The 23,126-nt window shown below is 47.1% G+C and overlaps 2 protein-coding genes across 6 annotated transcripts in view; one reads left to right on the plus strand and one right to left on the minus strand.

Annotated features, from left to right (window-relative positions):
* Positions 1-23,126, minus strand: part of CHRM2 (cholinergic receptor muscarinic 2) — a 365,548-nt gene that overhangs the window by 298,789 nt on the left and 43,633 nt on the right. For 2 of the 4 annotated variants that reach the window (XR_011030567.1, XM_068277886.1), the window contains exon 1: positions 6,600-6,862. The exons of 1 other annotated variant lie outside the window; for it this stretch is intronic. The gene's annotated coding sequence lies outside the window, so the exon portion shown is untranslated. Of the gene's footprint in view, positions 1-6,599; positions 6,863-9,099; positions 9,196-23,126 lie in introns of those variants that run through there. One more of the 4 variants, XM_068277885.1, reaches the window with a different exon arrangement.
* On the plus strand, positions 5,735-23,109 carry LOC137564250 (protein kinase C delta type-like). 2 transcript variants are annotated; one of them, XM_068277892.1, is made up of 10 exons: positions 5,735-6,151; positions 8,761-8,919; positions 11,855-11,946; positions 12,848-12,910; positions 15,075-15,213; positions 15,406-15,421; positions 18,812-18,881; positions 19,892-20,083; positions 21,991-22,119; positions 22,944-23,109. In XM_068277892.1, the coding sequence occupies exons 1-8, from the start codon at positions 5,954-5,956 to the stop codon at positions 19,962-19,964; spliced, it is 810 nt and encodes a 269-aa protein (XP_068133993.1). In that variant the 5' UTR covers positions 5,735-5,953; the 3' UTR covers positions 19,965-20,083; positions 21,991-22,119; positions 22,944-23,109. The 2 variants fall into 2 exon arrangements, with proteins under 2 accessions (XP_068133993.1, XP_068133994.1); XM_068277893.1 differs by lacking the exon at positions 18,812-18,881.

A 23,126-nucleotide genomic window follows, 5' to 3' on the forward strand; every position in this document is an offset into this window, starting at 1 on the left:
CTACTGCATATGCACAACAGCCATATCTTTTGGTTCAAAGGTCCTGGCTAGCACTAATCAGGACCTGATAACAGAGGTTATAATGTTGGAATTGCAGCAAATGGGAAAGGGGGGGAAGAGAGCACTGACAGCCACACGAGGGCATTACTAAAAACTTGAGGTAATACATTTTAAGGTGGCCATTAATGATAGAACTCTCCTATAAATGATTGTCCGACTCAATCGTTGGTCGGCCCGAATGATTGTTTTTGATCAATATTACAATCAAATCTAATGATTGATTATCTGGATCTGGTGAAATGTATTGTTAATGGCCACCAAAACATTGATTTATGTCTTGATGTCCTTTAAAGAGAACCCGAGGTGGGTTTGAAGAATATTATCTGCATACAGAGGCTGGATCTGCCTATACAGCCCAACCTCTGTTGCTATCCCAAACCCCCCTAAGGTCCCCCTGCACTCTGCAATCCCTCATAAATCACAGCCACGCTGCTGACAAACAGCTTGTCAGAGCTGGCTGTGTTTATCTCTATAGTGTCAGTCTGCTGCTCTCCCCGCCTCCTGCAGAACTCCAGTCCCCGCCTGCATCCCTTCCCTCCCTGCTGATTGGAGGGAAGGGACAGGGGCAGGGACCGGAGCTATGCAGCAGGCGGGGGAGCAGCTGAGACTGACACTACAGATGTAAACACAGCCTCACAGCACGGCTGTGATTTATGAGGGATTGCAGAGTGCAGGGGGACCTTAGTGGGGTTTGGGATAGCAACAGAGGCTGGGCTGTATAGGCAGATCCAGCCTCTGTATGCAGATAACATTCTTTAAACACATCTTGGGTTCTCTTTAAAGAGAACCTGAAATAAGTAAAAAAAGAGGTTCATTACTTGGGACTTCTCCCAGCCCCTGCAGCCATCCTGTGCCTACGCTATTACTCAACGATCCCCCGGTCCCCTGCCGCGGCTCGGTTTTGATACTGCCAATTGATGGCCACTGCACAGCCGTGGCTGCGCACATCCTTGTTCGAGCTCCCATCGCTGGAAGCGTCCTGCGCAGGCACAGTAGAGATTTTCTCATACTCCACCTGACCAGCACGCTTCCGGGGACGGGAGCGCGCATGAGGATGCGTGGCAGTCAACTTGTAAGTTGGCAGAAACGACACCGAGCTGCTTTGGGCAACCAGAGGATCTTTGAGTACCAGTGCGGGGCAGGAAAGCTGCAGGGGGCTGGGAGAAGCCCCAGGTAATGAAACTCAGATTTACTTACCTGGGGCTTCTCCCACTTTCCCTGCGGTGTATCGGGTCCCTCGCTGTTGTTCTGACGCTCTCTAGGGTGCCTGCTGTCCACTCTTAAAGGTCCCCAACTAGGACTCGGGTCACAAGCAACTGTGCATGCGCCTCCATGATCGCTTTTCCATGGCTGGGAGCATTGTGGGCTTGTGCAGTTCACAAAGACTTTACAAGGGCTTTTGTTAACTCCGCCCCCTCTCCATACACAGTTCTGGGTGTCCAGATTATTTGATCATCCTGTCCAGGAAAGATAGAGAATTGGGTTGGCAGCCCCGTGTCTCACCAATTACACAGCAATTACACAGGGCAGCTCACAGTCAGAGCTCTGTGTGCAAGAACAAGTTCACTGACAATGGATGCTGCTTAGAAGAGAGAGAGAAGTGGGGAAACCAAGTGAGGAGGGAATTACAGGTCGGGAAGGCCGCTTCCTGGTGGGGGGGGGGGGGCTGTCATATGTGTAATAATAGCATCTTGTTAGAAGATTTAAAGTAAAATGAGCAGCATTTTTTTTTTCTGTAAATGGACCGCCCCATTTAAGTGAGCCTTCCTGTAAGGGAGATTTATTAGAGCGTGCCACTAAGAGGCCAGGGGTTGGGGTAGGAGCAATTACTTACCTACGGAAAGGGTGGCCTCTCATCTGCAGAGGGGTTGTCATCTCCTCTGCTCATGCTGCACTTTCATTCTCCCAAGGCAGGGTCTATTTGAAAAGGGCTCCTGGAAAAAAGGGCTCCTGGTGTAGCCCATATATACTAAATTCGGCTACAAAAAGGGCGCCTGGTGTAGCCCATATATGCCAACTTCGGCTACAAAGGGCACATAGTGTAGCCCATATATGCCAGTTTTAGTTTATTTAAAAGGATGCTGTTATAGGGAACATTTGTTGGGTTATAAAAGGGCTCTAGATATAGCTAAGAAAAGTGACCTAACTGTTCCCTACTCTCACACAGAACCCTCCCCTGATGGTGCCTAACCCTAACCACCTAGGTTGTGCCTAACCCTAAGCCCCCCCCCCCCCCCCCCGCTTGTGATGCCTAATCCTAACCTCCCCTGCACCCTCGAATCAAAAATCTTAGCTATAAAAGGGTGCCCTTTTGTAGCAGAATCAAAAACCTTGTAGCTGAATAAAAAACATGGGCTACAAAGGGGTGCCCTACTGTAATCGAAAACCTTGTAGCGGCATAAAAATATGGGCTACAAAGGGGTGCCCTACTGTAGCCTAAAACCTTGCAGCGGCATAAAAATATGGGCTACAAAAGGGTGCCCGCTTGTAGCCTATATCATAACTCGGGAGCCCTTTTCACCACCTTGTAGCCCATATTTGCAGAAATAACACTGATGTCTATGGAGGAGCCCTTTTCATACAGGCAGCTCAGGAGCCCTTTTCAACGGATCCCCCCAAGGTCATGTTGGGAGATGTAGTCCATGGTTGCGAATAAAGAGCTGTACTTGCATGCCATGGACTAAATCTCCCATCATGCATTGTGCGCGCTTAAGGCGGGAGATTTAAACTGCAGCATGAGTGGAGGAGGTTGCGACCATCGTGCAGATGAGAGGCCACCGGAGCAGCTGCAGCCCCCTGCTGTCCCCCCGGGCCCCCAACAGCACACTACTCTGCCGCCCATTTCACTTTAACCCCTTCCCGACCACCTAAAGCTGATAGGCGTTGGGAAGGTGGCTCCCCCAGGACTGCCTAACGACGCTTGGCGTCAAGTTCTGGAGGCGGAGATCAGCTGAGTGACAGAAAGGAGCTCCGACATCAGCCTGCTAGTCTGCGAATGCGGCTAGCAGGCTATTAGAAATTATAAAAAAGTTTCTTATGGTTGTACAGCACTGCGATGTCCGAGGACAGCTCTGTCACTGAGCTGTCCCCAGGAGAGGCTCACAAATGGATCACTCTCATAGGCTGATGCCTATGAGAGACGATAACACTGATTGGCTCTCACGGGGGAGGGAGGGGGGAAGTAAAAAAAAAAAAAAAAGACATTTTTATTTAAAAAAAAACACACTTGAATTAATTTAAAAAACAAACATGGCAGCAGCAATCAGCTTCCGCCAACAGAAAGCTCTGTTGATGGCAAGAAAAGGCGGCAAGATTTATTTGTGTACTAAGTTGTATGGCCGTGCAGCACACTGTTAAACAATGGCCTCAAGCGGTTAAACATAAAACTGATGACAAACTGATGTCTTTCCTTTTATATACATGTTAGCAGGGTTATCAATATAACAATTCCAGCCATAGTGCCTGTTGAATGTGACCTGGACTGTGCCCAATGGGTACATATTTGGTTTTGAAACCCAACAAGCAAGAAAATTGCTTAACCACTTCAGCCTTCAGTCATTTTCACTTTATGCATCCAAGCAATTTTCACCTCCCATTCATTAGCCTATAACTTTATCACTACTTATCACAATGAACTGATCTATATCTTGTTTTTTCCGCCACCAATTAGGCTTTCTTTGGGGGGTACATTTTGCTAAGAGCCACTTTACTGTAAATGCATTTTAACAGGAAGAATAAGAAAAAAAACTGAAAATATTCATTATTTCTCAGTTTTCAGCCATTATAGTTTTAAAATAATACATGCCTCCATAATTAAAACTCACGTATTGTATTTGCCCATATGTCCCGGTTATTACACCATTAAAATTATGTCCCTATCACAATGTATGGCGACAATATTTTATTTGGAAATAAAGGTGCATTTTTTCCGTTTTGCATCTATCACTATTTACTAGTTTAAAATAAAAAAAAAATATAGAAATATTTCATCTTCACATTGATATTTAAAAAGTTTAGACCCTTAGGTACATGTTTTTTTTATTGTAATGTTTTTTTTGTTTTTTTTATATTAAACATTTTATTTGGGTATTTTTTGGGAGGGTGGGATGTAAACAGTTGTCTTAGAGTGTAAATGTGTGTTGATTTTATATTTTGTTTACTTTTAGTTGAAGTTTTACTTTTTGGCCACAAGATGGCGGCCATGAGTTTGTTTACATGACGTCACTCTAAGCGTAACATACGCTTAGAGGGACGCATGGGGGACGCAACAGCCAGAAATAGTGAAGCTTCTGAGAGAAGCTATCACTTTTTCTGCGGTGGAGAGGAATCAGTGATAGCTCGATTCACTGATTGCCATGCTAACGAACCGCGGCTGGGATCGCACGTGCACTCGCGCGATCGGCCGCGGGAGCGCGCGGACGCGCACATGGCCTCCTGGGAGTAGCTAGTACGCCCAGGAGGCCAAAGTATTTAAATGAAAAAAAAAAAAAAAAAAAATGATATGAGATGAAAACATCAAGTTAAATCTCTAAAAATGTTAAAATATTATATGCAAGTACTTGCATATGTAAAAAATCTCAGAAAAATCTTTGCAATTCAGTGATTTTTCCGCGATTTTTACCACGATTTTAATGAAAGTGAATGGACGCGATTTTAAAAAACACTAATCAATCGCAAAATGCTCAGAAAAATGCTTCTAGGGCTTGATTCACTAAACTTTGAAAACTCATATCACGGCCGTTTTCACACGCGTTTTTGCGCAGGAAACCGGTCGTGATATGAGTTATCACGGTTTAGTAAATCAAGCCCCTAGTGTGAATGGGCACTAAATGTCTTTTTTTCCTACCTCTCTGTCACTTATAAATAGATTGTAAGAATCTGACAGGTTTTGGACTAGTCCATCTCCTTATGGAGGAATTTTGAGGTTTTCTTTATATCCAAAAGCACTTTCTGGATGTCAATTGCTTATTTCAACTGCCAAAATAGTGTGCAAGTGAGTAGGGAGACTGGCCAACATCTTTGTATAGATCCTTTCTATTGAGTGCTTTTGTAAAGAATAAAAGGAAATGCTGAGAATCTCCTATGAGGAGATGGACTAGTCCAAAACACTGCCAGATTATACAAAAGGTGAAAAATAAGTAAAAATAGGTAATTAATGAGGTATGTTTTGTGGATGAACCACTGTATTTTTCCAAATAACTCTTCTAAAAAGCTGATGGCTAAAATTAGGTTCAAGAAAAACAAACCAGGCTTGAATCTCGTATATTTTGTTATTAGTAAAAATGTTTCTGTACCGTGTTAGCCAAACAATATATGTAGGTAGAAAAAAACAAATTCTTGTAAAAGTAATACCTTTTAATGGCTAACTGATAAAGTTAAATAATGCAAGCTTTCTGGGATCTAATCATATTTCCAGATGTTAGCTGTAGTAAAACACTGATGCAGGTAAATAGCAAACATGAAGATGGCAGTTGTGCTGGTGGCTGTTTAGCAGTTAGATGTCAGGTGATCAGCAGGCTTGAGCCAGTGAGCTCATGCAAGCAAACATGACATCTAGCAGGTTTCTGAAGATCTTTTGTTGTAATCCAGCTTTATTCTAAAAAAATATAAAAATACATAAAAAAGCCAATTAGGGGCCAATCATACAAACTGGTAGCCATTTACTATTCATTTTTAAGATCCAGTGCAATTATATTGATTTGTTTCCAGTTTGTATGACTGGGCCCTGATTGTGACTCATCTTAACTGTCATAACTGTCACAAGTGGGTTGCCATGACGGCGTCAGCCATTTTGTTTGAGACGGTGATCTGACCACATCTCAGCGATTGACTCTTAGCAGTTTTTTGAATTATTTTCAAAGCAATTTCTTTTTAAGCGACTCAAATAACACCAATGAGTTTCTCTAAGCTTCCTTGTGGCCAGTCAGGTCCACATGTGGGGAAAACCATCACCCACAAGAGGAAGAGGGAGCCTGAAAAGGCTCAGAGCAGTGAGGACCTGGAGAGTGGAGAACGGCCCATCAAGAGACCTGCTATCTCCATCGGTGACTTCAGAGTCCTTTCTATTCTTGGACAGGGAGCATTTGGGAAAGTAAGTACCCTTTCTCTAAAGAGCATGATGGGGACATGATAACAGGGAGATATACATGTAATGTATATGGTGGTAAGGCCATTGGTATATACTGATGGGCAAGGTAATGTAGGCCAGCATCCCCAGCCAGCAGGGCCGGGTTAAAGTAACAATTGGGCCCTAGGGCAAAATTAGCCTGGGGGCCCCCCAACAGACACCCCCCGACCAAAAAGCGTCATTAGAGGCCCTTTGTTGCAGCCAAATTTCCCTCCAGGGCCCCTGAGCTGGCTTTTTACCCTTCCCCAATCAACTTCCAACTTAACAGACTCTGCAGAGTCCCTGGGGAGCAACATTTAGGATGGGGAGGGACACCTTGGGGGCCCCTACTGGCTCTGGGGCCCTGGGGCAATTGCTCATTTTTTCCTATGGTAGCTCCGGCCCTGCCAGCCAGTGAGATGATATGCTTTACCTTGCTCCTGGGGATTCAGGCAGTGACTCCTGTGGGTTTTCAGGGGAAGACAAGGCCATAAATTGGACTGCAGTAGTCGGCTTCAGATCTGGGTCGCCCTTTAGATGTTGGTCCTTGATAGTGGAGGTGCTATGCTGTCTGGAATACACTATCCAAAAGGGGCCTAACCCAGTATCCATGGATTCCTCCACAATAATGTAATCAATGAATGTTAATCAAGGATTATCATAGGTGTGTAGGATTTTTAGTAAACCTGTAGGCTGTTAAACTAGCATCAAGCATCAGTTGCCATGGGGACATGTGATTTCTGGCTATGGAGAGTGTAGCCACTCCCCCTGTGCTCATGTCACACAGCAGTACAACCAAGTGAGAGGCCCTGACATTGACATGTGTCGTGCCTCTGAAAAAGAGGAACCCAGAAAGTGGGCACTCTGTTGTTTGATATGCAGGAGATATTCCTGCATACAGACTTTACTTAAACCCATTAGGTTCACCTGAGCCAGCAATAATTAATTTGCGGCATTAAAAAGTGCTACAAAACAGGAAAACCCCATACAGATTGCAGCTAGGGAAGTGCAGGCACAGTTGTGAGAGAAGTGAGGTGAGAGCGGCGGGAGAGGGTGCCGGGACAGAGAAAGGCACCTTACATACCTCACTGCCTCTAGCTGCAGCACCACACGCTGCGCTCCACCCTCCCTACACTTCCCCCTTCACAGCGTGCGGCGCAGCAGCTAGAGGCAGTGTGACAGGTAGGGTAACCCTCTCTGCCCCCACCGCCCGCTTACACACATGCCGGTACAGCTTTACTTCTCGCAAAACTGTGCTGGCTCATCCTTGATTGCAACCTTGTTGAAAATGATCCCCTGACTACATTTATACAGTGTAGGAGCACTAAGTATTTTGGGTGTTTTGCAATCATTCTTCTCTGCATTTAAAGGCAGCGCTGGATCATCCACAAGGCAATCTTAGGCAGTTGCTTAGGGCCTGGAAAGAGTCTAGGGGGCCCGGTGGATGCTACCCTCCACCAAGTCTAACTAAAAAAGCCAGGTGACTATCAGCGGCGGGCAAACCAGCATAGTGATCCCTATGCCCGGAAACAGTCCTGCTGGCCAGAACGCCTTGCGGCAGATGTATTGCATTTCCTAATAGCGTATTTGGGAGACACGTCGTCCAGCACAGCCTCCCTGCAGCCTCTGCATCTGTGGGAGGGACGTATCATGTCATGTGGTTTATGCATATCCATATATGGTATGTGACTGTATTGCTGCATCCAATCACATCACTTGGCGTAGTGGTTAGCTCTCTCGCCTTGCAGCGCTGGGTCCCTGGTTCGAATCCCAGCCATGGCACTATCTGCAAAGAGTTTGTATGTTCTCTCCGTGTCTGCGTGGGTTTCCTCCGGGCACTCCGGTTTCCTCCCACATTCCAAAAACATACAGATAAGTTAATTGGCTCCCCCTAAAATTGGCCCTAGACTACAGTACTTACACTACATAATATAGACATATGGCAATGGTAGGGATTAGATTGTGAGCTCCTTTGAGGGACAGTTAGTGACAAGATATATATATATACACTGTACAGCGCTGCGTAATATGTCGGCGCTACATAAATACTAAATAATAAATAATAATAATGTGTGTGTGAGAGAGATGGCTGCTAGAGGTGCCCATTAACCAAACAATCTCAATTATACAATTTTATCACATCTGCATAATATGAGGGACTACGCGAAGTTCATGTTTAAAGCACATTGGCGCACATTACCTTTGTACTACATAGATGAAGTATGATTACACTATCAGGACTGAATCATTAACAGATGACGTTTGGTATGGGGCCTGATGGTTTCTAGTTATACCTCTAATTTCAGCCCTTACTCCTAATGCTCGTACACACACACTAGATTAATGTCTGCCGATAACGACCACTGTGTACAGCAGCCCCGACCGCTACCCGGCAAGCGACTAACTAGGGGGATCAACTCAGCCATGCAACGGCCGATAGCTTTGGTCTCACAACTTGCCCCGCCCACCAAATGTGTGACATCACATCCGCGCCACATATTCGGCCTCTGCTCATGTAATAACCTTTCCCAGCACTGTACATATATGTGATTAGATTATGAAATGATGTTAATCTCTCTTTGTGTCCCTTGCAGGTTGTCCTGGCTTCCCTCCCTGGAGAACACCGGACTGTGGCTATCAAATGCATCCCCAAAAAGGAGGTTACCACCAGCCTTCAGCGGGAGAGCAGAATCCTCCAGCAAGTCAGAGGGTCTCCTTTCATCTGCCATGCCTATGCTGGACTGCAGTCTGAGGTACGTATAGCCTACCTGCCCCATTCAGTCACATGCCCTATACTGTGTACAGGGTTGGTTCTTCAGTAGAGGCAAACTGAGCAGTTGCACAGGGCCCCAGAGCAGGGAGATGGTCTCTCCCAGGTCTCCCCCCAAGTTAATAGTGGTCCTCTGGGCCCCGTTTCACTGCAGAGTTCTCACCTGTTCAGCCGACACGCTCCTTCTTCTTCTTTTAGCGTCCTCCCTTTTCTGTCTCTGTGGTATCTCTCCTCATGTACGTTGCTAAGTTACTTGAGTTGGTGCATGCCAGCAGGGAATGAGGAGAGTGGGGATGGGCACAGAAGGACACTGATGAGAAAACACACCAGCTGGACAGGAGAGCTCACTCCGCTGCGACTATTCTGCAGAGAAACAAAGCCCCGGGTGGACAACCTACTACTATCTGGATAGGGCACTAGGGGGACAACAAATACTACCCATTAATGTCACCTGTTGGGGGAAGGGGGTTGTAAGAATAATGCCACCTAATGCTGCTATCTGGGGGGCACCTAATGCTGTATTCGGGTAAGATTGGGACAAATGCCACCTAGTGCTGCTGGGGGGTGGGGAACAACAGGGCCCCCTAATGCTGCTATCTTGGGGGAGGGGCAGCTGCTTGGGGGGGGGAGGGGTCACCTAATACTGCTATCTTAGGGGGGCACTTGACACCTAATACTGCTATATGGGGTGCTGGTTCAGGGGTTGTGGCTTGTTAATTTTTTACTAAGGGGGCCCCAATTAATGTAGAACCATCCAAAGCTATTCATTTACATTCTCCTCAGGCATCATCTTTCCACACGGCATGAAATGAGAGGAATGTGGGGGAGGAGTCATCATTTCTGACTCATCCTAACATTGGGAATCCCTCACCAAGAACAAGTATTCAGATCCAGCTTCCTGCCCACACTGACTTCATGCTAGTTCCAGGTGTGCCTCTGGCACTCCTGAAGCTCAAAGATTAGTATGTCAGCCAGGGAACTGGCATTTTCTAAACAAAAATAAAATAAAATATGGAAGTTTCCCTATTCCTATGCTACGTTGCATGTGGTAACGGTAACGTACATGTTACCTAGGTAACGGGGGTCACACTAATTGCTTAATGCATGCTACTATATTGTCAGGATTACTGGTAAAATTGCCATGCACATGCCGACTTTACCATATTTTGCTGACTAGACAAGATAAACAACATTTATATTGCTCTTTTCTCCTCCTCAAGGCGCCAGAGCTGCAGCCATTAGGACCTGCTCTATAGGCAATAGCAGTGTTAGGGAGTTTTGTCCAAGGACTCCTTACTGAATAAGTGGTGTCTTGCTGAACAGGAAGAGCTGAGATTTGAACCCAGTTTGTCTGTGTTAGAGGCAGAGCCCTTAAAGCTGATCCGAGATGAAAAAATAACGAAAGCATGAAACTTGTCTATATATTGTATCTAAAGTTTAGATGTTTTAAATAGTAAATCCAGCTGCAAACAGCCTCAACAGTAAATTATTATTTCTTTCTGTGATACAATGAGTGCGGCCATGTTTTGCTTGTCATCACACACACACGCAGGCAAAGCTGCTCTGTATCTCCACCCCTCAGCCTGTGAACTCCACTCCCCTCTCCACCCCCTTGCTTCTGAAACCACTGTAGCATAGCTAGTATAGTTGCCCCCCAGTATAGATTGTTTAGTTTGCTCCATTCAATATAGCGAGTATAGTTGCCCCCAGTATAGATAGTATAGCTGGCCCCAGTATAGTTTCCGTAGTCAGTATAGCTAGTATAGTTTCCCAGTATAGCTAGAATAGTTGTCCCCTGTGTCAGCGGGTTGCCTATCAGCGTGCATACAGGCAGTCTTCCTGTATACTCCCTGATTGGCGACCCGCTGTCCTGTCATAGTGGCGCAGCGGTTTGATATGACATGCGGTCTGAGTAGCAGCAGAAGGGGACAATTACCGGGGCCCACCTAGATGCCAGTGCACACTGCCCATGGCCCCCCTCGCACTGACAGAGGCTTCCTGCCTCCGCTCCATCCCCAATTTGCACCTCCACCAATCAGCGTGCAGTGGGGCAGGCAAATGAAAATAAGACGTGCCTCCTCGTCAAGCTCAGCTCCCATGACTAATTACAGCATGGGACTGAGCAACAAGGCGTTGGGGGCGGGGCTCCTATAGTTCATTAGTTTATTAACCTATTATTATAATAAAATAAGCATTTGGGGGGAAGAATGCCCCAGAAACTATATGTAAGGGGCACAAAAATGAAAACGGCAAAAGTTTGTCTCGGATCCACTTTAACCATTCCACCATCCAGCCACTATATTTGGCAATTGCCAAAGTCTGAACTAATTCACAATTTTATGGTTTTTTTAGTTTGTATCGCAAAATTGTAATTTATTGCAAATATATCCTCTCACTAACCATAAGAATAATTACTGTTAGTGTGAATTTGGCAGATTATGTTCACGATAGGTTACAATTTCACTTAGAACTTTTGCGTTCACATTCCTCTAGCAAGCTTAGCAGACATTTTTCGCTGCTTTTGCAAAACAAAGTTTGTGCATTACACAAAAGCAAGTTCCCATCACTTTCCAAATTTACATTATATGTCAGAGTTCTATTTATACCGACACTCAACGTGAAACATCAAAAAATTAGATGCAAAAGGTGGAAAACTGGGAAGTCTGGGCACTCATGTTTCATTGTTGGGTAACTCAGAATACTCCCTCCATATGTGGCCACGATTATATTCATTATATTTTGAATTCATTTTATCATGTACACACAACACACCTTCTACATAACACAACTTACCTGCACATTGAATTGCTCAGATTTACACTACATACATTTGTTAGTGTTTAAAGGGAGTCTGAGGGGAAAATAAAATACTCTATTGTGCATTTTTTGTGATTATTGTCTTTATTTTTTTCAAACAGAGCCACGCCTATTTCTTCATGGAGCACCTGCCTGGAGGAAGCCTGGGATCCTTGATAGAGCAGCGTGGATGTCTGCCGGATCATATCGTAGAGTAAGTATATAAATCATTCTGCTGATGATGGGCGGGTAGAAATCTCAAGCAAGGATCTGTCCATATTGGCTGATCCGGGGGTTGGGGTGTGGGGGTAATGGGTGTTTCCAAACAGGGCAAGCCCCCCTCCCCCCCAGCACCCAAGGCAGAAATGTCACAGAGTGATCCCCTTAAGTATCGCATACGGATTGCTTGCTCATTTGCTCAGGCGGCAGACCATGACCTCAGAGTGCCCCCCCCAAGTTGACCCAACCAGCCTTTATTACTTGTTCAGGTTGGCATTCCCCAGTCTTTCCTCTCATCAGATCCTGCTGCCTTTATCAGTTGCTACCCATTAAAACTCTCCTCCACCCTGGTGTCACACCTAGCATTCTCCACTCAATAGTCTGTCCTCCATTTTTGGCTCCACATAGAAGGCATAGGCAAGGCCAGAGCTGGATCATCCACAAGGCAATTATAGGCAGTTGCCTAGGGCCTGAAGAGCATGGTGGTTGTTAGCCACCAACAAATCTTACCGAAAAAAACAGATGACCATCAAAAACTGCTATCTTGCCTAGGGCCTCCTGTCATTTTTATCCATTCCTGGGAGAGGCGCCCCTGATGGTGTCACCACTTCTAACAGTGACATAGCAATGGCCCAGCAGATGTGTTGCCAAGCAACACTAAAGCCATGGCAGTGCGTATCATCCCAGTTACTGAGCAGGTCCGGGGATGAGCGGGGCTGCTGGGCTGTGTGAGGGGCCGTGTGTGGTTTGCTCCCCAAGCCCCTGTTGTCATTTGTTTCTTGCTGGTTGTTGGGTTTCCATATGTACAGATGTGCAAATAATCTTTATTCTGTAAATAGTATTCATACTTGAAATGAATAACTGACATTAACACACAGCATTGTCTCTTTTTTCAGGTTCTACACAGCAGAGCTCGTCTGTGGCATCCAATTCCTTCATGAACGAGGCATTGCCCATCGGTGAGTAACTAAGTTTTATCTGTTCTCTAAGCTAATTGTAGACCCAGTTTTAAAGGAAATGTCCGAGGATCTAAAAAAAAACAAGATCTACTTCCCCAGGGCTTCCTCCAGCCTCTAGCAGCCATCCTGTGCCCTCGCCGCAGCTCCAGGGTCCAGGGATCCCCTCTGTTGTCCAGATCAGCATCTACCGTGTCTGCCTAAGCCTCACTGGTGACCGCGCTCACATGGTATGGAGCGTTCTATGCAGGCCCTGAAGTGCTGTGCCTGCCTGAGCCCCACTGGTGACCGCGCTCAAGTGGTATGGATCGTTCTATGCAGGCCCCGAAGTACTGTGCCTGCCTGAGCGCCGCTGGTGACCACGCTCATGTGTATGGAGCGCTCTGCTTAGGCCCTGAAGTACTGTGTCTGCCTGAGCGCCGCTGATGACCATGCTCATGTGGTATCGAGCGCTCTGCTTAGGCCCTGAAGTACTGTGCCTGCTTGAGCCCCGCTGGTGACCGCGCTCATGTGGTATGGAGCCTCTGCTTAGGCCCTGAAGTTCTGTGTCTGCCTGAACGCCGCTGGTGACCGCGCTCATGTGGTGCGGAACGCTCTGCGCAGGCCCTGAAGTACTGTGTCAGTGCAGAACGCTCCAGAGCATGTGAGCGTGGTCACCAGCGGGGCTTCAGCAGGGGCAGTAGATGCTGACCTGGCAAGTACACTGAGCACTCGGTGGATGCGGACAGGTAATGTATAGTACACTGGGCACTGGGGAGGGGGGGGGACACATTGACCATTGGGGAATAGACTGCTGGGGGGTTATCACATACGTGATTAGTCTCCATATTGCTCACTGTTACCGCATACCTGACCGACTGCGATGGACAACATCTTGCAGCATGTCCAACCGAATAATGCAACTAATTTAATCCCGAAATTGGTCGTTTCGTCGATCAGGCTTGCACTTGGCAGGACTGATTTTCATCAGATTCGATTATAATAATCGAATCGGATAGTCGATTGGCCAAGTTGCCTGATGTATGGTCACCTTAACAAGCATTGATAGTTATAACCCAGATATGCAATTATATTATGTTAACACATTCCTGCATTGACTTCTGCTCTCCCCCTCTTAGTTCATTTAGTCTGGTCTGACTCCCTTATCACACCAAGCCTGACAGTAAAGCCAGCCATACACTACACTATTGCACTGCTGATCGGTACTGCGATCATATGTAAATCAATCCTGGTGCCAATGGAAAGTTCAGTTTTTCCTCAGTCAGAAGTTTTCAAATAGTCTAGTGGTTTTTCTGGTCCTTCTATATGGCAACGTTCCGGCACTGGGCCCCTCGTTATCTTCTGGCTGCGAGTGCGTCCGTGAATGAGCACAGCTGCCCTGGGCATGTGCAAGTACGGTCCGCACATGCCCAGTAGAGGGAAGCACTTGTGCATAAAGGACCTTTCCACTGTCCACTTCCCTCTACTAGGCCTGCATGAACCACACTGGCTGTGAGGATGCGCTCATTCATAGCCACGCTCCTGGCCACAAAAAGCCTAATCGACCCACTAGTTAAATAAATATACATGAACCCAGTGCTGTATGAGTGGGCTTGAGAAGGATCCAGGAACCACTGGAGTTTCCACTAATGATGTAAGGATCTTACTTTTATACTTGTCCCTGACTTCAGGACTACCTGAATTGTACCAAATATCAATTGTCTGGCTGTCCTGCTGATCTTTTGACGCTATCAGGTTCTGTGTGACACCTGGAACAAGCATGCAGCCAGTAGAGACACACCTGGAACAAGCATGCAGGCATCGAAGACACACCTGAGACAAGCATGCAGGCAGTTGAGTCACATTTGGACTGCACCCATTGGAATCACACCCGGAACAAGCTTGCAGCCAGTAGAGCCACACCCGGAACAAGCATGCAGGCAGTAGAGTCACACCTGGAACAAGCTTGTAGCCAGTAAAGTCACATCTGTGACAATCATGCAGCCAGTACAGCCAGAGCAGAGTCAGTCATCTGCTTCCATGTCCCAGACAAGTGACTTAGAAAGTATATAAAAGTTATTGTAGCCCACAGGAAAGTAGCATTTTCAGAATGAGTCAGCAATGGTTTTGTCCATATTTTTCTCAGTTTCTTTCAAATGTACTCACAAATCTCAATCTTTACCCTCAGGGATCTGAAGCCGGACAACATCATGCTGGATGCGGATGGCCACTTGAAGATAATTGACCTTGGCCTCGCGCAGGACCAGCTGACTGGAGGACGAACAATATCTGGACGTTGTGGAACACCAGACTACATGGCCCCTGAGGTAAGAGCTTTGTTGTCCCACCACTAAGCCAAGGTGTAGATAGGGACAGGATGTTGTTGCAGAGATAGGGTAGATGCATGAGAGAGCTTGATACAGCGATCCCAAAGGGACTGAATGATAGGTTCAGCCACACATGTTTTCTGTAATGGTGCTTAATGATATGTTCTCTCTCTCTCATCTTTCTCTTTTCAGATTCTGATGGGCGTAGGTATGTACCATCGGTGGTTGGGGGTGTGTCGGAGGGTGGTAAGATGGTGACCTATCGGTCTGAGGTGCTTTATGCAACATGACTATAATGTATAGGTGTATTCTGGTGTTTACCTATTTGATCAGCAATATATGATTGCTTACCATTTAAGTGATCTGTGGGTAGACATCGTATGTGTGTAGTGCCCTAAACTGGTTTGTTGTTTGGTGAGTGGGGGGTGGAAAAGATAGAAGGGGATATAGAGAGGGTGGTGAGTGGGGGATGGAGGAGATAGAAGGGAATACAAAGAGGGTGGTGAGTGGGGTATGAGAAGATAGAAGGGGATATAGAGCAGGTGGTGAGCGGGGATGAGAAGATAAAAAAGATACAGAGCGGATGGTGAGTGGGGGATGGAGAAGATAGAAGGGGATACAGAGAGGGTGGTGAATGGGGGATGGAGAAGATAGAAGGGGATACAGAGAGGGTGGTGAGTGGTGGATGGAGAAGATAGAAGTGGATGCAGAGAGCTTGGTGAGTGGAGGATGGAGAAGATAGAAGGGGATACAGAGACGGTGGTTAGGGGGGGACGGAGAAGATAGAAGGGGATACAGAGACGATGGTGAGGGGGGGACGGAGAAGATAGAAGTGGATACAGAGAGGGTGGGTAGTGGGGGGATGGAGAAGATAGAAGGGGATACAGAGAGGGTGGTGAGTGGGGGACGGAGAAGATAGAAGGGGATACAGAGAGGGTGGTGAGCGGTGGATGGAGAAGATAGAAGTGGATGCAGAGAGCTTGGTGAGTGGAGGATGGAGAAGATAGAAGGGGATACAGAGAGGGTGGTGAATGGGGGATGGAGAAGATAGAAGGGGATACAGAGAGGGTGGTGAGCGGTGGATGGAGAAGATAGAAGTGGATGCAGAGAGCTTGGTGAGTGGAGGATGGAGAAGATAGAAGGGGATACAGAGACGGTGGTGAGGGGGGGGGGACGGAGAAGATAGAAGGGGATACAGAGACGATGGTGAGGGGGGGACGGAGAAGATAGAAGTGGATACAGAGAGGGTGGGTAGTGGGGGGATGGAGAAGATAGAAGGGGATACAGAGTGGGTGGTGAGTGGGGAACGGAGAAGATAGAAGTGGATACAGAGAGGGTTGGTAGTGTGGGGATGGAAAGATAGAAGGGGATACAGTGAGGGTGGTGAGTGGGAGATGGAGAAGATAGAAGGGGATACAGAAAGGGTGGGTAGTGGGGGATGGAGATGCTAGCAAGGGATACAGAGAGTGTGGTGAGTAGGGGATGGAGAAGATAGAAGGGGATACAGAGAGGGTGGTGAGCGGGGGATGGAGAGGATAGAAGGGGATACAGAGAGGGTGGTGAGTTAGGATGGAGAAGATAGAAGGGGATACAGAGAGGTTGGTGAGTGAGTGATGGAGAAGATAGAAGGGGATACAGAGAGGGTGGTGAGTGGGGGATGGAGAAGATAGAAGGGGGTACAGAGAGGGTGGTGAGCGGGGGATGGGGAAGATAGAAGGGGATACAGAGAGGGTGGTGAGTGGTGGATGGAGAAGATAGAAGGGGATACAGAGAGGGTGGTGAGCGGTGGATGGAGAAGATAGAAGTGGATGCAGAGAGCTTGGTGAGTGGAGGATGGAGAAGATAGAAGGGGATACAGAGACGGTGGTGAGGGGGGGACGGAGAAGATAGAAGGGGATACAGAGAGGGTGGTGAATGGGGGATGGAGAAGATAGAAGGGGACACAGAGAGGGTAGTGAGCGGTGGATGGAGAAGATAGAAGTGGATGCAGAGAGCTTGGTGAGTGGAGGATGTAGAAGATAGAAGGGGATACAGAGACGGTGGTGAGGGGGGGACGGAGAAGATAGAAGGGGTTACAGAGACGATGGTGAGGGGGGGGGACGGAGAAGATAGAAGTGGATACAGAGAGGGTGGGTAGTGGGGGGATGGAGAAGATAGAAGGGGATACAGAGCGGGTGGTGAGTGGGGGACGGAGAAGATAGAAGTGGATACAGAGAGGGTGGGTAGTGGGGGGATGGAAAAGATAGAAGGGGATACAGTGAGGGTGGTGAGTGGGAGATGGAGAAGATAGAAGGGGATACAGAGAGGGTGGGTAGTGGGGGATGAAGATGCTAGCAAGGGATACAGAGAGTGTGGTGAGTAGGGGATGGAGAAGATAAAAGGGGATACAGAGAGGGTGGTGAGCGGGGGATGGAGAGGATAGAAGGGGATACAGAGAGGGTGGTGAGTTAGGATGGAGAAGATAGAAGGGGATACAGAGAGGTTGGTGAGTGAGTGATGGAGAAGATAGAAGGGGATTCAAAGAGGGTGGTTAGTTAGTACGGAGAAAATAGAAGGGGATACAGAGAGGGTGGTGAGTGGGGGATGGAGAGGATAGAAGGGAATACAGAGAGGGTGGTGAGTGGGGGATGGGGAAGATAGAAGGGGATACAGAGAGGGTGGTGAGTGGTGGATGGAGAAGATAGAAGGGGATACAGACAGGGTGGTGAGTGGTGGATGGAGAAGATAGAAGGGGATACAGAGAGGGTGGTAAGTGGGGGATGAGAAGATAGGAGGGGATTCTGAGAAGGTGGAGAGTGGTGAATGGAGAAGGGGAGGAGCTTATAGAGAAAGTAAGAGAGACAGAAGTAAGAGAGCAGCGGCATAGCAATAGGGGTACAGAGGTTTTGACCACTTTGGGGCCCTCCAGGTTGCCACTGTATCAGATCTTCATTGGTGCTTTGCTGGAAAGGATCATTCCTTTATATGTGCATTGATTAATGGTAATCACCAACAAACTGTTCCCCTCTGCTGTTTGCACTGCAGTCCTTGGCAGGTTTTGGTGCTCCAAATTAATTATTATGTATAAAGTGCTTGAGGAGGCCCAAGGTAAAACTTGCAGGGGGCCACATAGCTTCTTAATAACTGCCCCACCATTATAGAGGGAGAGATGAAGAACCACAGACTGTGTGGGGAAGAGAACAGGGGGAGGAGGAGAGAAAGAGCTGGAAGAGAGAGATCACTGCAGAAATGCCATAGAAGGCAGAGAGGAAGCTGGGAAATTGATGTTGGAAAGTAAGTGCAGAATGAAAATGAAGGTGCAGCAAGGAAACCTCCTATCGCAGTCACACACTGTAAAGGCCCGTACCCACTACGCAATTTTTACCGCAATATCTCTGACAATCGGTGCTTTTATGAGTGATGAGTGATTGTTTCTGCGATCTCAGGACATGGGTACAGGCGCGAGATCACAGGAACGACGTTTGGGGATGCGCGGCGATAACAACCGTCAGGATGAATCGGATCTCTAAGATCCTCGACGACTCCTGCGCAGAGTACAGTGACAGTACGGTTTGACTTCTCGTTCATGCCAGTCATGTGACGTCTCCTGTTCCCGCAGGTAGGATGATTGCTCAGAGAACCTCGTTCATTGGGAGGCGCCGCTGTGAGGGTCACCGATGCTTCGTTAGGTGAGTATTTAGCGTAAGGGTTCATTTCCACTAGGAGTGATTCGGACCGATTCCCCCTTGTGTAATTATTAGGGTGCTTTGGCTTTTAAATGTGGGGAAATCCACATAGCTGTTCATGCAGAGCAGTATCAGCCACCAGGCAACCTAGGCAGGTGCTTAGGGCCCAGTGGGTGTCAAGGGGCCCACCTGCCACCTTCTCTGACCTCTCTCCACTCCAGTCTACCAAAGGAACCACAAGGGGCTCCAAATCTATTACCTTGCATAGGGCCCCATTACACCTTAATCCATCTCTATGGGGATGCCATGGCTAGAGGGATTTAGATGCGTACTCGCAGCAGTACAAGTACCGGCATGCGTCTCGGAGAGGCTCGGCGGCACAAATGGAAATGAGCCCTCACTCATTTATTTATTTGTAAAGATGGCCCAGCTTTGGAGAACTCATGGAGAAGCACATGATCAGTTTGATCAGCTGATAGATTTGTAAGGCTCTGATTTGCTGGTCATGATCATGTGTTAAAAGAGGAAGTCATCACAGCAAATCAGAGGCTTACAAATCTATCAGCTGATCAAACTGATCACGTGCGTTTCCATGAGTTCTCCAAAGCTGGGCCATCTCTATTTATTTGTATGGACTAATACCTGTGCATTTAATCTCTATACAGGCCGAATAAATAAAAAATTACCAAGGAATTTTTTTATAACATTCCCGCTAAGTTCACATTGGGGTGTTGCATCCCTCCGTAAAAGCAGGAGAGAAAAAGTAACATTGCGCATTGTGCGTGCGGTGTGACACATATAGCGAAGCATTCAGCACCTACTGCAGCACGGGCATGTTATACATACATCGCATTATGCCAGGCAGCGGATTCCATCACACTATTACCATAGCTGCATCGCGTCAGAAATGCGATTATATCGTCTGACGCAAAGCACTGAAATGGCCCCAGTGTGAACGTAGCTCTCCTTACCTCCAAGTGACACTGATACCCTATTTATGTTGTCTCTTGTAGATTCTCCTGGGCCAGCCTTATGGAACTTCGGTGGATTGGTGGTCCCTCGGCATCACCGTGGCAGAAATGCTGACTGGAGGACTTCCCTTTTATGATGGCAGTGATGAGGAGGAATACATCCGATCCGTTACCCGAGGGCGGCCAAAGTTCCCGATCTGGATTGAGGTTGTCACTAAGAACTTCCTCAAGAAGGTGAGTGAATGAGGTTTATTACATCCACCTACAAACATCTGTTTTCTTATTCACTGGACAGTAATAGAAAAAAATGAAAAAAGAGAGACTCTAAATTTTCTTCACACTGTTATTAAACTTGATCGCTCCGTTCAATCTGCAGCCTCCAGAGAATTTCCAAAACTGACAGCTCCTCTTTGCGGCCTAGACCACATTACTGTGTCTACTGTTTGGGGTAAATGCCAATTCCCACCCTGCTGCAGAGGTAGTTAGCTGCACAGAGCAGGAGGCTTTTTAAACATCTTCAACACCTGGACTAATCTATTGACATGAAAAGAAACTGTGGTCGGGGTACCTCAGCACCCTGCAGGAAAAACACAGGAGACAAAAGAACGGGAGCCCAGTAGTGCAATATGTTTAGTGCATCAGGTGACGAAAAAAGTAAATAGGAAAACTACCCACAAAGGAGGGTTGCATGGGGCAACCGAACACAGGAAGCAGGTGGAGACAATGAACCCGACAGCACTCGGGGTGGTCCTAACCAGGACCTAGATGACTTTCTTACAGAAAAAACAGGGACAGATGTCCACTGGGGTGTGGGCCATTGGTGGTCTGTCACCTCCCCTCCCGCGATAAGAGTACGGGGGTATACAATGCACAATTGGGGTAAGGAGGCGCCCTCAATGACGAAATCTCTGTAATTTATACAAAAGATTTTTTATTTAGCACAGGCAACAAGTTTCACAGGTCTATGCCCGCTTCCTCAGGCCAATAGCAGTGCCAGATGAAAAAGTCCTATGTCTTATGAACTTTTTCATTTGGCACTGCTATTGGCCCGGAGGAAGTGGGCATAGACCCGCGTTGCCTGTGCTAAATAAAAAATCTTTTGTATTTATTAGAGAGATTTCGTCATTGAGGTAAGCTACTTAATATCCTTTGTCGTTTTTAAGCTGTTTTTAGATGCTTTTATCCAACCAGGGCACCTCTTTCCCCCAATTGTGCAATCTATTGACATAGTGTGACACCTCCATCTGGCAGTCTCTGCTAAGCCTCGGGCACACGCCTGACATAAGTCGGCTGATGCGGCAGATAACCACCGAGACGACAATCAGGCGGGTGTACAGCAGCCGGAGACCCCCAACCCACGAGCGATCCACCGGGCGGCATAGCAATGTTTTAGTAACAATGGGGCCCATGAGCAAAATTAACCTGGGGGCCCCAACAGACCCCCCCAACCAAAAAGTGGCGTTAGGGGTTCTTTGTTGCAGCTAAATTTCACCCCAGGGCCCCTGAAACAGCTATCATCCCTCGGCCACCCCCCAACTAAACTATGCTCCCTGGGGCCCCTGCAATGTCTTTGGGAGTGTAGCATCTCACCTGTCCCTGTGAGGGTTACCCCTCTGTCATTACTTTGGTTCCATTGCAGGACGCCAGAGGAGCAGAGATAAGTTAGGGGGAGAAACCTTGTGGGCCCCTACAGGCTCTGGGACAATTGCCCCCTTTGCCTCTATGGAAGCCTACCGGGCGGATTTACTCAAGCCCAGCGAAGCCGAGCCCCCGTAGATCCCATTGTTTGCGCCGATCCCCCGCCCGCCGCATGATGTCGTGCACGCGCCACTCATCACCCTCCCCCGCATAGCAGCTGACCACAGCGTGTCATCAGCTACCCAGCTAACATGTGTGCAGCCCGGCCCAGCAATGTCACCCAAAGTGTTCAGGCCCTGATCCCCAACTGGCGACATCCGTCAAAGTTGTTTATGAAAACACAGTATTCCAGCTGAAATATAGTTTGCCATTCATCTATGCAATATATGAGGTTTTTTTAGCAAAAAAAAAGGAATTTTCCTGCAACTTATTTTGAATTCAGCTGTTCCATTTGCTTTGTAGAAGCCAAGCTGTAAACTAACTTTTATCATTTGTATTTACAGCTCCTCAGGAAGGACCCGGCCCGTCGCCTTGGAGAGAGAGGGGACATCCGCCAGCACCCCTTCTTCAGCACCATCGACTGGACAGAGCTGGAGGCTCGGAGGGTGCAACCGCCAATCCGCACATTCCCGGTACTGTAAATTGATACATAATCTAGAAGTGTTGTTGTCTGTTACTGCTAGGGTTGGATCTTCCATTAGGCACAGTAGGCGGATGCTGCTAAAGAGGTGGCCAAATATTGCCAGCACTACCCACACTGCAATTAGGATAAGATGGGCAACATCTGTGAACTTAGGTTTAGAGATGCTTGTGGTAGCAGATTTCTCCTCATAGTTAAATACACGTACCGGTAATAAAGACTCTTTGGCGGCAGATCTCATACAGACGGTATACATCACATTACTCCAATATTTGGCAATATCTTAGCACAAGACCATATACAATGGGCCATATCTGCATTCTGGAGGTTACGTTTTGGTCATACTCCTACATACCCCTCTGGTCTGTCTCTCTGTTTGATGTTGAATGCATATTTGGCATGGTATAACATCACAATATGCAACCCCCTCCATGTCTCAATGATCATCAATTTACAGACCACATTGTAACCTTCAAGTATTTGTCCTCTAGTTGAAACACTCAGTATTTTAAACTATAGAACAGAGCAGAACTAATGACCCTTTGAACTTTCTTGCAATAAAACCTTACCTGAAGCTGTCGCTCAATGTTTCGTTGATGTATAAGTGCTTTATAGTAATTTGGTTAATTCGTATTTTGAGGCCAAATAGGTGTAGAAACAGAGACAGAAATATCAGTCAGTTATACAGAAAGTAGATAGATCTAATGAGCTCTGCTATCTGCTCCAGAGAGAGACTGACAATCCTCTTCTGTGTCGCCTTATAAGAAGCTGTGATCCATTTTGCAGCCAGAATAACTGTGTGTTTCCTTTTTGCAGGATGTTCCTGTTCAGGAGAGCCTGCCTGCCCTGGAGGGTGGAGCAGCCACCAATCCCATGCCGGGCTTCTCCTTCAAGTCTCCAAGCTGGGCAGAGTAGGAGGGCAATTCACCGTTACGCCTCTCCATTCATTATCATTTTATTTCTAAATAAATGTTTAATTCCAGTCCTTTGTCTATGTCT

The sequence above is a fragment of the Hyperolius riggenbachi genome, chromosome 3 (assembly GCF_040937935.1).
Source record: "Hyperolius riggenbachi isolate aHypRig1 chromosome 3, aHypRig1.pri, whole genome shotgun sequence".
In the NCBI taxonomy this organism is placed as follows: Eukaryota; Metazoa; Chordata; class Amphibia; order Anura; family Hyperoliidae; genus Hyperolius; species Hyperolius riggenbachi.